Here is a 14819-nt window from a genome sequence, read left to right as displayed (position 1 = left end):
AGAAGGCTGCCTGGTAAGGTAAGGTGCTGTTTTCTGCTTTTTAAAAAATGTTCTGGGTGTTTTTGCTGCATAGTTTTGGGCTGGGGGGGATTATGTTTCTGTGCTGTGATGGATCTTGGAGGGGTTAATCATGTTTCCAATGAGTCTTGTAGTGATTTTTTGGGGGGTGATTTTTTTCTTCTTCAGCCGGAATGGATTAATTGCATTTCAGTGCATTTCAATGGGAAATGGTGCATCGACTTACCACCATTTTAACTTATGCCCATGTTCCGGAACCACTTAAGTTCATAAGTCGAGGCACCACTTTAGATAAATAGTACCACCACGGTGGGAAGGTAACAGCGTTGTGTCTAGTCGCGCTGGCCACATGACTATGGAAACTGTTTATGAACAAATGCTGGCTCTACGGCTTGGAAATGTGGATGAGCACTGCCCCCTAGAGTTGGACATGACTGGACTAAATGTCAGGGGGAACCTTTTACCTATATCATACTTAAGGCTAAATCCAGAGTTGGTTTTAGCAAGAGTAGGCCCAACAAAATGAATGGGACTGCCACACGGAAGGGGGAACAAGCTTCTTCTCTGTTGCTCCGAAGGAAAGGATCTGAACCAGTGGATTCAGATTAGAAGAAAAGCAGTTCTGAGCAAGCATTAGGAAGAACACCTTGATGGTTAGAGCTGTTTCACGGTGGAATTCATTACACTGGAAACTGATGGACCCTCTGTTGTAAATTTTTTATAGAGAGTTAGAAAGGCCATCTCTCAGGGATGCTTTTGCTGTGGATTTCCTGCCTAGACAGGGAATTGGACTAGAATCTGTGGACTACATATGATGATTTAGGATCCCTTCAACTCTACAGTGCTGTAATTCCAACTAAATTAAATCCCATTTAGTATAGCGGTGTTGTTCTTGATTGGACTAATACTGGATTTAGCCTTTTGGTACTCAGTTATCTGTCCAATATCTTTAAAATTACGTAGAAGGTTGTTAAAGCTTGAAGATTCTCTTTCTGGGAGGCAGCAGGTGCCATTCATTTTTGCAAACCCCAAAGGTGAAAACACTGCCTGTGCCCATCAGGTATTTTTAAGACAATAATTTCCTTTTTTGCATTTAGAAATTAAGAGTGATGTGCACCAAAAAATATGTGATCCATATCCATCACACCCCTAATAGTATCCTCTGCTTCTCCAGTATGACCTTCCCTGGGAGGCAGTCATCACAACTTGTGGCACAGACAGGACTCTGTTTGTAAGGGTGTAAATCATAAAGGCACGCAGCTTTTTAATAGCTATCTGTTGCTCAGGAGTGTCTTAATGAAGGAAATAGTCTGAGGGAAAAATATTCCAGGAGCATTGCAGGAGAAATGAGGAACTGTACAGTACTGTTGAATATTCACTACCCTATTGAAAGTTTTCAGTAGTAAAAAAAGCAAAAGCAAAGCGTGCTGCTTATATACTGCCCCATAGTGCTTCAAGCACTCTCTGGGCGGTTTACAAGTTAATTATGCTGGCTACACATCCCCCCCCCCCCAGCAAGCTGGGTACTCATTTTACCAACCTTGGAAGGATAGAAGGCTGAGTCAACCTTGAGCCGGCTACCTGGGATTGAACCCCAGGTTGTGAGCACAGTTTTGGCTGCAGTACAGTGGTTTAACCACTGCACCACGAGGCTCTTTTATAGATTGCTTTTATAGATTGCTGTTACAAGAATTTGCTAGAAATTCATGTCAAAAAGACTGCTCAAAGCAGAAATTTGTGGTAATGTTCCTGCTATAGAGCCATGCCACCACTCTCCAGCCTACAATATGTAGATTTGAAGGGGACAGTTCTAAACCTGACAGTAAGTCACTGTGAACTCTGAGGGACTTCAGATTTCTGCATACAGATGTAGCAACAGGGCTATAAATATTCTCATTGGCCACAAAGAGTAAACTGCTGGCTGGATAGCTCAGTAGTTTAGGTATCTGCTTGCGGAGCCACAGGTTGAGAGTTCAGTTTCTCTCTATTCCTCCTGGGAAAAGAACCACACTATATAGCTATAGGCAAACTGCACGGTTTCAGGGTGCCTCCAGAAGTAGGGAATGGTAAACCACTTCTGAGTACTCACTACCTAGAACACACACATTTGTTATATTAAATAGATAAAGCCTAGTCCACCAGCATGATGCTGACCTACAGCCATTTCTATTCCAGTCTGACTAATAACTATAAAATTAGTTTATGCTCGATTCCTGCCAAGCTGATGAATCTCATTTTTTCTGCTGAACTGAACTATAAAATCAATCCTGGTATGTCTCAAGATAACATTTCTAAGAGTGCCAGGAATCTGATATCAGTAACAATGCAGACTAATGCACCATAAAAATGGACTTGCATATAATTTTATAATTTCCTACCCTGGCAGAGACGCATTTGTTCTGTTATTTTTAACTGCTTCTGCTCTTGAAGTTCTAATTAGCTATACTTTTGAGGTGTCTGTTAATCATTCTTTTTTAAAAAGCTATTTTAGGTCTGCAGTGAAATCATTTAGCAAAGATTGTAATGTAATCTATCCTGAAATGCAAACCATCGAGCATGCTTGTCTAAGTAACATGGCACACACTTTTCAGTAGGAACTGTGTCACTTAGGAATGCTGTCAGAGTTGTGATGCTGCGGGCACACTATATTCGAAGTTTCCAAGCGAAAGCATGGTCCAGTGTGCAGAGGCTTCTGTTGGGAGAGATTGTGCCTTGAAGCGTACTTTGGCTCAGAGGAAGAGAGAAGGAGGCTTGTGATGAAGCATACTGTGTCACTGACAGGTGTGGTGAAGAAGTATAAACCTCATTTCTGTTTGAGCACAAACATTGACCTGCTGTTCAGAGGAACTGGAGGGAGTTTGGAATGGATGCTGGGTGGTACAAAGGGTTGTGAATGCCTTCAGTCTCCCTTGAACCACCCTCTCATTCGTAATCACAAGGATCATCATGGGTCCTAGAGGCAAGAAAATGTCAGTTCGCTGTGTAATAGAGAAAGGAGAGAGTTTAAAACAAGCCAGATGAGAATTGACCACAGAATAATATTGGCTGGAGCGGTAGAGTTGAACAGACATTTTTTTGCAATGTCATTTGTCTAAGTCTTGCATTTTGTGGCAGCAAATTGAATATAGCTTAGATTTTTAAACACTTCTATGGCAGGTCATACATTACCAGGAATTGTATGCAGGCGTGTAGGTTCTCTGCAGACAGGTGGGGAGCAGGTTACTGAAGATTGATTGTGATGCACGTTTTTCAATGGTTTGAAGGGTGGAAACTAAGAGTGTTGTCGTTCCTCTATTGTACAGCATAGTGGTTGACTTGTCAAGGTTCTAGAAGCCTTCTAGCTCTAAAGGACATGTAATCCCAGGAAGACCACCAGATTTTGCTATCTATTGGCCCTCAGTGGGTTACCAAACAGAGCTGGTTGACTTATTTAGTCCAGGACTTACGGCTTCTTCTCTTCTTGTTTAATAATATATTGGGGCATGTTTTCTTTACCATATTAAAAATGCCTTTTTATGTAAATTCAGTAGGGAGTTGCAGATTACTTGGCTATTATAAAATGGGATCATAACTCAAAAAAGGTTGGGAAACATTGGCCTATCAAAAGGAATGCCTTTAAAATATGCCTATACTGTATAATATCTCTTACAATCAGCACCCGCAACAGTGAAATTCTTTAAATGTCAACACAGACATAAGCACTGAGTTCAGTGGGGCTTTACTTCAGGCAGGTAGAGATAGGTTTGTTGCCCAAGCATGATAAGACAAGTGAACAATTTTGTTTTTCCTTAACTGTTATTTCTCCTAATTGGTCATCACTTGACAACACCTGGACTCATGTTTTTGTTCAAACTCATGATCGTATCATAGTAAATTTGCATGTCCCTGTCAAAAAAAAAGAGTGATGATATTAGCAATTTTTGACTGTAGCACATTTAAAAAAGTGTCCTCTTTGTTTCCGTTCTTGATGGTACTTGGAAGCCAGTACAGTAGGCTGATTAATGTTTGACTAGAGTAGGGATACCAGGATGACTATCCAATCCTATTCTTAGCCTGAAGTGCTTGGTACAGCTGCTAGGATAAAACTGAAAAGGAGGCAAGCCATGTACACCATTGGTGAGTTCCTAGGAGGAAGAGTAGGCTAAAGGGAGGAACAAAAGAGCAGTATGGTTGTTGTGGGTTTTTTGGGCTCTTTGGTCATGTTCTGAAGGTTGTTCTTCCTGACGTTTCACCAGTTTCTGTGGCGGGCATCTTCAGAGGATTGGAGTAGGAACTCTGTCCAAAGAGCCCGAAAAACCCACAACAACCATCAGATACCGGCTGTGAAGCCTTCAAGAATACAAAAGAACAGTAGTTTAAAGCTGTACCTGAATGGCAATATGAACAGTACAGAACACAATTTGTTTATATCCAGTGTTATTGTAAGATTTTTTTGTTTGAAAGAATTACAAGTACTTCTGAAGTTTCAGTGTGTCCTATGCTATATTAATGTTACCTATTACCAATGTCCTGCCTGCAGACCTATTATGGCACTAATGGCATTCATCCTCTGACCCTAGCTGAAAACCAAAATATGTGATGTACACTTAGTTTTTTTCCCTGTGCAAAAATTACTGTTGAGTCAACATTGATTTGGGAAACATACCATTAAGATTTGATGGCTTTGAGATTCAGCCTGTTCCCACTTGCTTGATGAGGATATCACTTGCCAACTTGACTGACCTTACTTAGATAGATTTCTGGTACTGTTTTGACTGCTGGGCTTGTCATAGTACATTCCCTTTTTCTTGTTTCTATGAGGGCCCAGAACAGAACTCTACTGGGAATCCTGTGATTGCTTCTTTTTCCACAGAAGACCTACAGTCAGTGATCAATAGTGAGCCAATCTGCATCCAAATGTCTCAGAATCAGTGAGGATTAGTAACTTTAAACATCCCAGCAGTTCTAGTACACTGTGTGCTAGTATAACTTCCTTAGCTGGCTGTGTTAACATAGTATGCTATCTTCAATAACAGTCTGCCCTTTGTATATCCAGAACCTGTTGTGATCTTCCTGATGATGCAAAGTAGCCTTTCCCAACTTGTTGCCCTTTAAATGTGTTGGACTACATATCCTATCATCCTTAACCATCATGGCTGTCATTACACAAAGTGTCCAGCACATTTTGAGAGCACTAATCTGGGGAAGACTGATTCATTCTTTTCTTTACTTGTATCAGAGTGTTGCCCAATTTAAAATGATGCATGTATCCATTGCTTAGCACCTTGAACCAAGCAGGAAGAAGCACACTGCATTAGCTTTCTCTGACTTGGTGTTCACCCAAGATCATGGTAGTTGTACTCTAGCATTAGACTATAATGTGCTATCATACACACCTATCAATATTTGATGCTAAATATTCTCTACTTGATTAATTTCCTCTGAAAGAGAGGCAGCAGTCCAGCTGCATTTCATTGGCACAAGGCTTGTTGATACAGGCAGGGGATAAAAAAGCTGTGGCTTTCCTCATGCTGGAGGACAAAATCTGTTATTCCCTGCCATTAAGCCATGCTGGCTGCAGCTAATGGGAATTTAAATCCATCAACATCTGAAAGTTCACAGGTTCTCCATAACCAAATGTGAGGGGTACTGAAGTCTCAGGCAAGCCGTTCTAATTAGGGAGGGGCCACAGTTCGGTAGCACAGCACATAATTTGCATGCAGAAGGTCACAGGTTCAACTTCAAGCATCTTACATTTAGCAGCCAGAATGATCAGATGATGTGAAGACCCGTGGCTGAGACCCTGCAGAGCTACTACCACTCAAATATGGGGTAAGGTATATACAGGATAAATGGTGTAAGGCAGACTCCTACATGCCAGTGAACAGACCTGTGATGGAAGATCTATCACCAGACACACACTTTGTCCTCTTTCAGTACATTCTAACCAGGATATTCCCCAGAGAATGCAGAATGGAAAAGGATGGCCTTTCTGTATATCAGATGTCACTCCTATTAAGCCCAGGGAGCAAACTTTCTGGCTTCAGTCCCCAATTTCTTATCCTTAGCCATACTGTGCAGAGCTGATGGGAGCTACAGGCAAAAACATCAGAAAGTCCAACGATTAGCCTAATCCTGTAAGTCCAAAGGCTACTCTCAAACAAGAAATACAATTGAAGACACACAGGATTATTTTTTAAAGTGGATTGATTTTATATATCTAGAGCATACAAAGCTGTGCCATAGACAAATACAGCCTACACAGGACACAGATGTGCACCAACTACAGCACAGATACAGCATGGCCACTGGAGCTGCTACCATAGCTCTGGCCAGGAACAATGAATCAAACAAATTTCCTCAGTGGCATGGAGAAGAGGGTTCTCCGTGCAATTTCACAGCACATGAGGAACCCTAGTCCAGCACTCAGAAACACAGCCCTCTTCTGGTTGGCATGTGCCATGCCACTAAGAGAAGGAGAAGCAAGCAAGGGTAAAACAGCTCTTTTGCTGTTTGTTGCTACACTGCAAGAAAAATGTGCATGTGAAATACTCCTACCAGACAGGAGCTTTCCTGAAAGCTAGAAAGATAGCAACAAAAACTGGACCCATCAGATTTCTTACAGTGCTCCCAAACCCGAGGAGGTGTTTGGCAATCTCACATTCTATGTGGTTCCCAACTAAGAGAAACTCCGTTCTGTAATCTTGCCTTGTCCATGGCACCTGGTTGGAAAGATTCTTATACCAGCCTACTGCCCTTGTGATGTTTAGTACATGATTAGTTAAATAATATTTAAGAATAAAAGACTTATCTTATGAAACAGGAAGGGATGGTGGTTGGCAAGGGGCTGTGTGCTTTCATAACCCTGCATTCAGCTTCTGCTTCCTGGGGGGTAACTGGCTTTGGAAAGGGAGCTAAAGACAGGAAAGCAACCTCCCTCCACCTAGTTGGCAGGGAGGAGAATAATCTCCTGCTGTGGACACGGAAGGATTCTACATCAGTCAGGCTCCTGTCAACCACACTCCTGCAAGTTCACGGTGGCAACAGCACTGCACTCAAAAGGCGTGAGGAGACCAGAATGGGAAGGGAACTACAGGGGATTGGTCGGGGCAAGGAGAAAGAAAGACTAGAGCTAGAATCCCTTCTCAATGCTGAGTGTGCGCCGGGTGACATGCTCCATTGTTCCAGACACATATTCTGTCAGACTGATCTGGTAGTGGGCCAACATCTTCAACATAAGGCGCAAGTGCAGCCACCATTGTTCCTTGGGGAGTCTGTGCCTGACAGGAAATAAACAAAGCAGTGTTAGACTTAAATCAGAGCCCCAGATAAGTCACAGGGTATGCAGGGTAATAGTACAAACAGCAGCTCTGGTCATGTGCAGAGTATTTTTTTCTTCATATCTGTGGAAGCAGAGCTTCCAAAAAATCATATATTTTAGCATTTCTTTTAAAGATAAACATTAATTGGAAAAGATGCAAGTGGACAACAGGCAAGGAGCCCACTCAGCTTGTTCTTAGATTCAGATTTGAAGTTCTAAGGAGCATCTTCAAAAGTAAAGTTTACGTGCGATCTAAGTTTTCATTTCTGTATTGGCAGATGGAAAAAGAGGCCACAAAACTGAACAGCAAACAAAGAATCTGTCTGGAGACACCTATCTAACACCTCACAGTTTTCCAGCAGATCTAGCTGTTTTCTGTCCTTCCAACAGGAAATAGAAAATGTAGCCATATTTGAGATAATTTTGAGATAAAATTCCAGTGCTGATCTACCTGCCAGTCTCTTCCAAGCAGCCTGCCTTGCACTGCAACAGTGAACTTCCTGTGTGTTTAAATGTAATGTTTGATAAATTGGGACAGGGGAAAGAGTTACTTACTCAAAATCTGTGACTTTCTTGAGCTCAGTCACAGGGCTAAAGGACACAGTCTTCCTCCTCAATCCTATCACACAGGCAGAGTCTGCAGAATTGGCAAATACACGGCCTGTGGAAACAGAAAGGCCTTTTATTTGCCATGCCAGGCAATTCCAACTTTGTATTGGATGGAGATTACCTTGGAGATCTAGGGCAGAGAGCCAGCAGCAACAAAGAACTAAAGACGTCTGAGACTGTGGCAGTTAGCAAGATGCAAAGAAAATTCCACTGTTCTCATGGAATCCTGACGAACACAGAAGGTGTCCCAAATCATAATGGGTCTCTGGGACACAACACTTGGAATGGCGCCTCGCCAGGGCCGGTCTTCTTCATTCTGAAGGCAGGCCTTTCTTTTGCACAGCACACTTTGGTGCAGGGCAATGGGATATCTGGACCTCCAGAGGTTGTTTGACTATAACTGGCTATGTAAGTTAAGGCTGATGGAAAATGCAGTTTGGCAACATGGGAGGGGGCACACATTTCCTAGCCAGGCCTTGAGGGGCTTACTCTGGGATTGAAGCAATACCTTTCATAACTCTAAAGGTAGCCATGCCTTATGCAGAGATTAGCTGTGTGAAATGGAATATGAAGGTGTTCATTTTTTTTGAGAGAGAAAAGTCTGAGAAGGGACTCCTTTGCTGCAGCAGGAGGGAACTGTATGGGCAGCTGGAAGAAAGCAGGCAAGATGCCAGGGAAGGACCATCTCTTTAAAGCAAAAGGGAAGTGTAGAGGCTCAGTAGTCTCAGGGCAGCTGTCTCTTCAAGCAACAGCAACAGTGCTTTCCATGCAAGATTGTGCCACCCTTAAACCTGCTGCTTCAACACAATGTGGGATATGTAAAAGTGGCTGAAAGAGAGAAGTTGGGAGGCAGTGCAGTCCAGTCTGCCAAATGTCTTCTCAACATGCCTGCTTCTCACAAGAGAATGCTTGGCAAGCATTTTCCATCCTAGAGACAGTATCCTCAACCTACCCTTGCGGTAAGCTTCTTTAAGCTTCTCTGACATCCACAGTACAGCTTTCACACCCAGCTTGGTGCCATAGTTGCGATCAAAGGGAGTTGGAGCACCTCCCTAGAGAAAGACATGAGAAGTGGAAAGCTAAGCCTACTTGGAGAGTTGTGCTCTTCCTGCTGAGAAAAAGGATACTCTTAAACAGTATTTCTGCTACAGGCAAGAACTGCCATTCATTCTTTGTTTCTTCCATTATAAATGTTAAATTCTGTTTGAAGTGGCATGTGTCTTCTCAAAGTATTGTTTGTAACTCCAGACCAGCCCCACTTACCTGTTGGAGATGACCTAGGACATTGATCCTGCAATCAAATATACCTTTCCCCTCTGAAGAGTACAGGTTGTAGAGGAATTCAGTGGTGTAGTGCTCATGGCACTTCTCATTCCTATGAAAAAAGTGCAGGGAGGGCACTTCTGAGACACACACAGGCAAGCATGACTGCATCTGTTGCAGAAATGATAGCACAGAAAATACTCTGGATATAGATCAAGGTGCTGACTTTAAATATTAAGAGCCTTCAGTGACTGAGTCAGGTGTATTTTATGGCAAAGCTCCCCTTATGAGTTTCTCTACCTTTTTCAGAGGCTGCCAGGTAAGACTTTTTGCAATCGACTTGCTTAACATGTTTTTTAATTCAGAAAAAAAGCTGTATGGCAAAAAACACACACAGTACAATAAAAATGTAGGAGCAGACAATATCTTTATTGGACTCCCAGCTGTCTACTTGATTTTTAGTGGCCCAATAAAGATACATCCTGCTCCTTCATTTGTAATGTTTTTAATGTGTATCTGAGACATCTTCCACTTGTTTTCCATATTTTTCTTGCACCAGTGATGAAAAGCATTTTCAGGATGCAAGCAACTCATACACAAATGACAAAGGCATGTGCACTTGAGAAACCTCCAAAAGCCTTTATTAAATGGCAGTTTGTCACTGATGATGATATCACCATCTTGCAAGTAGAGCTAACTGTACAGCAGATTTTCAGTCACTGATGTTTGTTTTTTGCTACTTTACTCCCCATAAGGAGCCAAAGGTGACTACCAACAACTAAAACTATACAAGATAAAAAAATATACAAAACTATATTAAAACACAATTTAATATTAATCGAGATTAAAACAATTTAAAACATATTAAAAATATTTGCATCTAATAAATACTTGTGCACAGAATAAGTACAGAATAAGGGAACGGCTTATATATAAAACAACATTAATATACTGTGAGACTGTTTACATAGGTAAGGCAAGAGCTAAGAGCTTTGGGAATTACCAGTTCTGGTTCAGAAAGTGAGCAGAACTGAATGGTAGCAACCCTTTGCCATGATAATCCCTTATGGGGAACTGGGTGTGAGGAATGGATATCAAACATCTACATGATAGAATACCACTGAGCAAGCTATGGTGGCACCAGCCACTAAGCACTGGCAGAACCATTGCCCCTACTGTATGAATCTTTCCTATTTTTCCACTCCCTGCAGGACTGCGGCAGTCTATCATGTACCCATCTCACCGGGGGCAAAGCTGAACTAATTCACATTCCACACTGTCAATCTCTTTCCAATGCTTCAGGGATTTCTGGACTGCAGTTACTTCATTTGTGGTGAATCACAATTCAGTCACATTTACATAGATGCAAGTATTAGCAATATTCCAGGGACTGGAATATCCAACCAGACAGAGACGTTGATGGTATCTGACCATGTCAGCGTATGACAGATGTTGTACAGCATCCTGGTCTCTCTAACTCTCTGCTGACTATAAATTTACTCCTTTATTTCTCTAACTGTGGCCAGAATCTTGCTGGCCACTGACATATGTGTAAGTGGAATTTCATAATCTTACAGTGACAAATTGCTGCAAATTGACAATTCCTAATTACATGCCCATTCCATTCTATGACCTGGTGCACAACCAGGAATGCAAATAGCACCCTGTTAATTAGTAGCCATTAACTGGTGCAAGTTCTGCAATTTCATTTATACTCATGTACATCAACAGGATTCTAGCCAATGCCAGGAAAATAATAATAATTATGATGAATCCATGTTAAGAGGTCTCCTGTTGGTCTTATCAGCTATCAGAAACATCTTATCCTTCTTAATAATATCTGCTCTTGGGTGTTAGCTTGTGTCCAGTGGATTCAAACAGCTATGAATTTTAAACGTCGGCCTTCAGTTACAGTGAACATTTATGTCCTCTTGCCCAATTGGAACATGGTTATTTTATAGCCCATTCCATAACTTACCGTAGTACTAGGCCTCTCTGAATGTCTGTTTTCATTTTGTCAGTCAAATGTTCAACATTTGCCTGGAAAGACATGAAAAAACAATAGTTTTCATTGAACTCATTTTTGCTGAATACAGAGAAATCTTTACACAAAAGGAGAGCTACGAAGAAAATGTGGGAACCTGATAAACACTTTGTTAACATTTGGTAGTGTGACAATCAAAAATCATCACTGCAACAATTGTCAGGAGTTTGGCAGCTAGGAGGGTGATGGGGTTGTTTGTCTGAGCAATTAAGGAAATCCTGAGAGAGGTAGCCATCTTGCAACATAAACCAAAAGCACTGTATCATTAAGAATTACAGATTTATTTCTGTGTGAGCTTTCATGGACTACAATCCAATTTGAGGAAATTGACTGTAATGCACGAAAACAGGCAATGAAATAAATGTGTTCATTCTAACTAATACTTGTGTTTTCATTTCATTTTAAAGGAGATTCTGGTCAGTCTCTGTTTCATTCTTAGAAACCAGCAACTACAACTCCTCAACACATTTATATGAACACTAGTCATGTTGATACCAATGGAACACACTCCAAAGCAAATGTGTTCAGGTGATGTATCTTCATGCCCATATTGCACAACATTTCAAACAATTACTTAGTCAAACTGGAAGGAGCATTTTCCATCAGATCCTAACTTGTTCTTGTCCTGCAACTGTGAGTTCAATATTTATTGTTAAGAACAACTCAGGGTCACCATTACAATCAGCCACTAACCATATTGACTGGGGGATTCTGAGAGCTGCAGTCCCTCAAAGTAACATTTCAAATCTCAGAAAATAATTAGTTTTTGGGTATCAGGTGCATCATGTGCTTCAGCTGCTTACTTGAGTGGTGGTAGGGACATTTATCTGCAACCTTTTCACTTGGCTGTGCTGGCATTTGGATTCTCAGTGTATGTTGCCCTAGATAGAGCTATGACTAGCTGCCTGAAACTTCAGAGTGTGAAGAGTTTGAGGCTGCTTCTACTGTGTACCTTAGGACCTGGGAGGCCTTTGTTAGATAGTTTTCATATAAAAAGCATTTTTCTCAGTGTCACAAAACGCTCACTTGCAAAACACTGTGACTAAGAAGATGTAATGATATAGAACTGGCTTGGTACACGTGCATCTAGGGGAGCTTTTCTGAACAGCTATAGGAAAGTCCAATTCAGTTACCTTCCCATCTTCCACATCCCAATCACCGTACAAACATTCTCAGCAGAACCTGTATTGCACATCATTCTCAAATATGGTGTGTGCAAGCAGAAAAAAATTGCATTTGTGTACAGGGACATGCCACTGACGAGCAGAAATTTAGATACACATTTTTCTACTGCCCGTTCTAGCTCTAGTTCCCCAGGCATTCATTGTCATGGGGCCTAGATGCAAGATGTCTCACAGCAGGGAAAGGTCACAAGAGAGATAATAAATTTCTGCCTCATTTTAATTTGCCCTACAAGGAGACATCTGAATTTTAATGACAGCAGTTACTATCACAGTAGTCCCATAAGGTTTCCTGCCTCTCTCAGCCAATTCATCTGTACCTCCATTTCCAGAATCCATATGGTTGTAGCATTCTACCCCTCTCTTCACAAACACTATTTCCTTCCAGCAGGAGCAAGGCTCCGTGTGTTTTGGTCTAGAACTTTCATAATACCTCATCACTGGCAACAGTGGCTAGGGCTTCTGGGTACTGAAGTCCAAAGCATCTAATGAGCCAGACATTATATTCCCCTGCCATCCAGCACCCTGGCTTCTGCACATTTAATGAATACATAGAACTGATGTTTTCGTTACTCTACTATACTGTATACAAGCAACACTTCAGTAAGCCCACTACATAGACATGCAGAGTTTGACAGCTAGCACACCTTTAAGTCATGAATGGTGAATGGTTCTTCATAGACATAGGCAGCATCAGCTCCCACTGCAATGCCGGTAACGGTTGACAAATAGCCACAATAGCCTCCCATAGTTTCCACAATAAATACGCGTCGTTTTGTGCCTGATGCAGATTGCTTGATGCGGTCACAGCTCTGTAACAGGAAGAGAAGTCAAGAAAAGGAAAGGCTTGGTTGCCCAGGCAGTGGAAGGCATTAAAACTCTTGACTTCAAACTCCATGTTGCTTCCATACAGCTGTATGGCTTGACATCTGCCAGTTGAGAGCTCACTCTGCTAAAGATGACAGCAGCACAAGCCCAATTCTGGCAGCAGCTGAGATGGCATCACTCAAATGACCACCATCCTGTCCATTCTGGGGAGCCACAGAGGATAACACAAAAATAGGTTTAGCAACATTTTATATGTTTTCCAGTGTTGATAGCAAGTTCAATGTAGATAGAACAGCCCACATGCACTAACTTCTCACTCATCCCACCTCAGTTTGGTGACACTCAGACTGGCAACACCACAATGTGCTACCAAGCTCATACAGTGGGGTCTTGACTTGAGAACTTAATCCGTATTGGAAGGCGGTTCTCAAGTCAAAAAGTCTGTAGGTCAAGTCTCCATTGACCTACAGTGCATTGAAAACCGATTAATCCCGTAACAGGCCATTTTTGTTCCATTTTGGTTTTTTTCTGGTCTGTAAGTCAATTCTGAGGCTGCAAGTCAAACCTAAATTTTGCGGCCAGAGAAGTCTGTAACTCAAAAAGTCTGTAAGTCAAGCCGTCTGTAAGTCAAGGGTCCACTGTATTACCTTTTTGAGCAAAATCAGGAAAATTGTAACACCTGTCTTACTAAATCAGGCCACTGCACTTTGGTCCAACGTACATAGGGCAGTTCGGCAGATGCCACCTTCTCATTCAGCATGTCAGTAAACATTCAATAAATAATCTCTCCACAAGGAATGTATGAACAATAAAATATCAAATGGGATTCAGAGAAAGAATGTGTAAAATGATACATAAAATAGTTATTATGTATCATCAAGTCAACTTCAGCTTCTGGTGACACTTTCTAGGGTTTTCGAGGCATATAGTACTCAGAGGTAGTTTACCATTCCTTTCTGGGAGTGCTCTGGAACTACATAGCTTGTCAAAGGCCATATAGGCTGGTTCTTCTCGTACAATTCACAATGGGGAATCAGACCCCTGACCTCTGGCTCCACTGGAGCAAAACATCATGACATCATTCATCTGGATGGATTTTCAACTACAGAAGGGCATGAACCACCTGTTCAGCAGCTCATGCTGGTTCATTTAGCAGCCATAAGTGTTTGGCGCTTCAAAGCCCCACCTCCTCCAGCAGGCACCCACTGCGAGGCAGTGCCCAGAGAAGGCAGGATAGGGACGCCAGGCTGCTGCCTCTGAGTGGCAGGAGGTGATGGAGGAGGTGAAGCCCTGAAGTGCTGAAAACCCATTTGGCCAATAAATGAACTGAAACAAACTGCTAATTTGTGTCCATCTCTATTTTTGACCCATGATAAATAAGCAGAAGGAGATCTTCAATGTAGTTCTGTTACAACTTAACTCAGTTTGTGAAAGTGAAAGAGATTTCCATGTTAAGAATTATTATGCAAAGGAATGAGAACAGATCATGCCTTTACATACACCTATTATATAAGAGCATTTAGAATACTTTATATAATTCTGCTCACTCCAAAAAGATACCAGAAATACGGGCAAT

General features: G+C 41.8%; 1 protein-coding gene across 1 annotated transcript in view; it reads right to left on the bottom strand.

Annotated features, from left to right (window-relative positions):
- Positions 1-6186: 6186 nt before the first annotated feature.
- The window catches only part of PFKL (phosphofructokinase, liver type), a 46813-nt gene continuing 38180 nt past the window's right edge, over positions 6187-14819 (bottom strand). Inside the window, exons 17-22 of the mRNA XM_020787403.3 lie at positions 13063-13227; positions 11169-11230; positions 9191-9302; positions 8880-8979; positions 7874-7979; positions 6187-7277 (exon numbers count right to left, since the gene is read on the bottom strand). Coding sequence (XP_020643062.1) covers positions 7130-7277; positions 7874-7979; positions 8880-8979; positions 9191-9302; positions 11169-11230; positions 13063-13227 — 693 coding nt within the window. The 3' untranslated portion in view covers positions 6187-7129. The remainder of the gene's footprint in view (positions 7278-7873; positions 7980-8879; positions 8980-9190; positions 9303-11168; positions 11231-13062; positions 13228-14819) is intronic.

This window comes from Pogona vitticeps, chromosome 3 (assembly GCF_051106095.1).
Source record: "Pogona vitticeps strain Pit_001003342236 chromosome 3, PviZW2.1, whole genome shotgun sequence".
Taxonomy (NCBI): domain Eukaryota; kingdom Metazoa; phylum Chordata; class Lepidosauria; order Squamata; family Agamidae; genus Pogona; species Pogona vitticeps.
The sequence above is the reverse complement of the archived record's forward strand: the minus strand, read 5'-3'. Positions and strand labels throughout refer to the sequence as shown.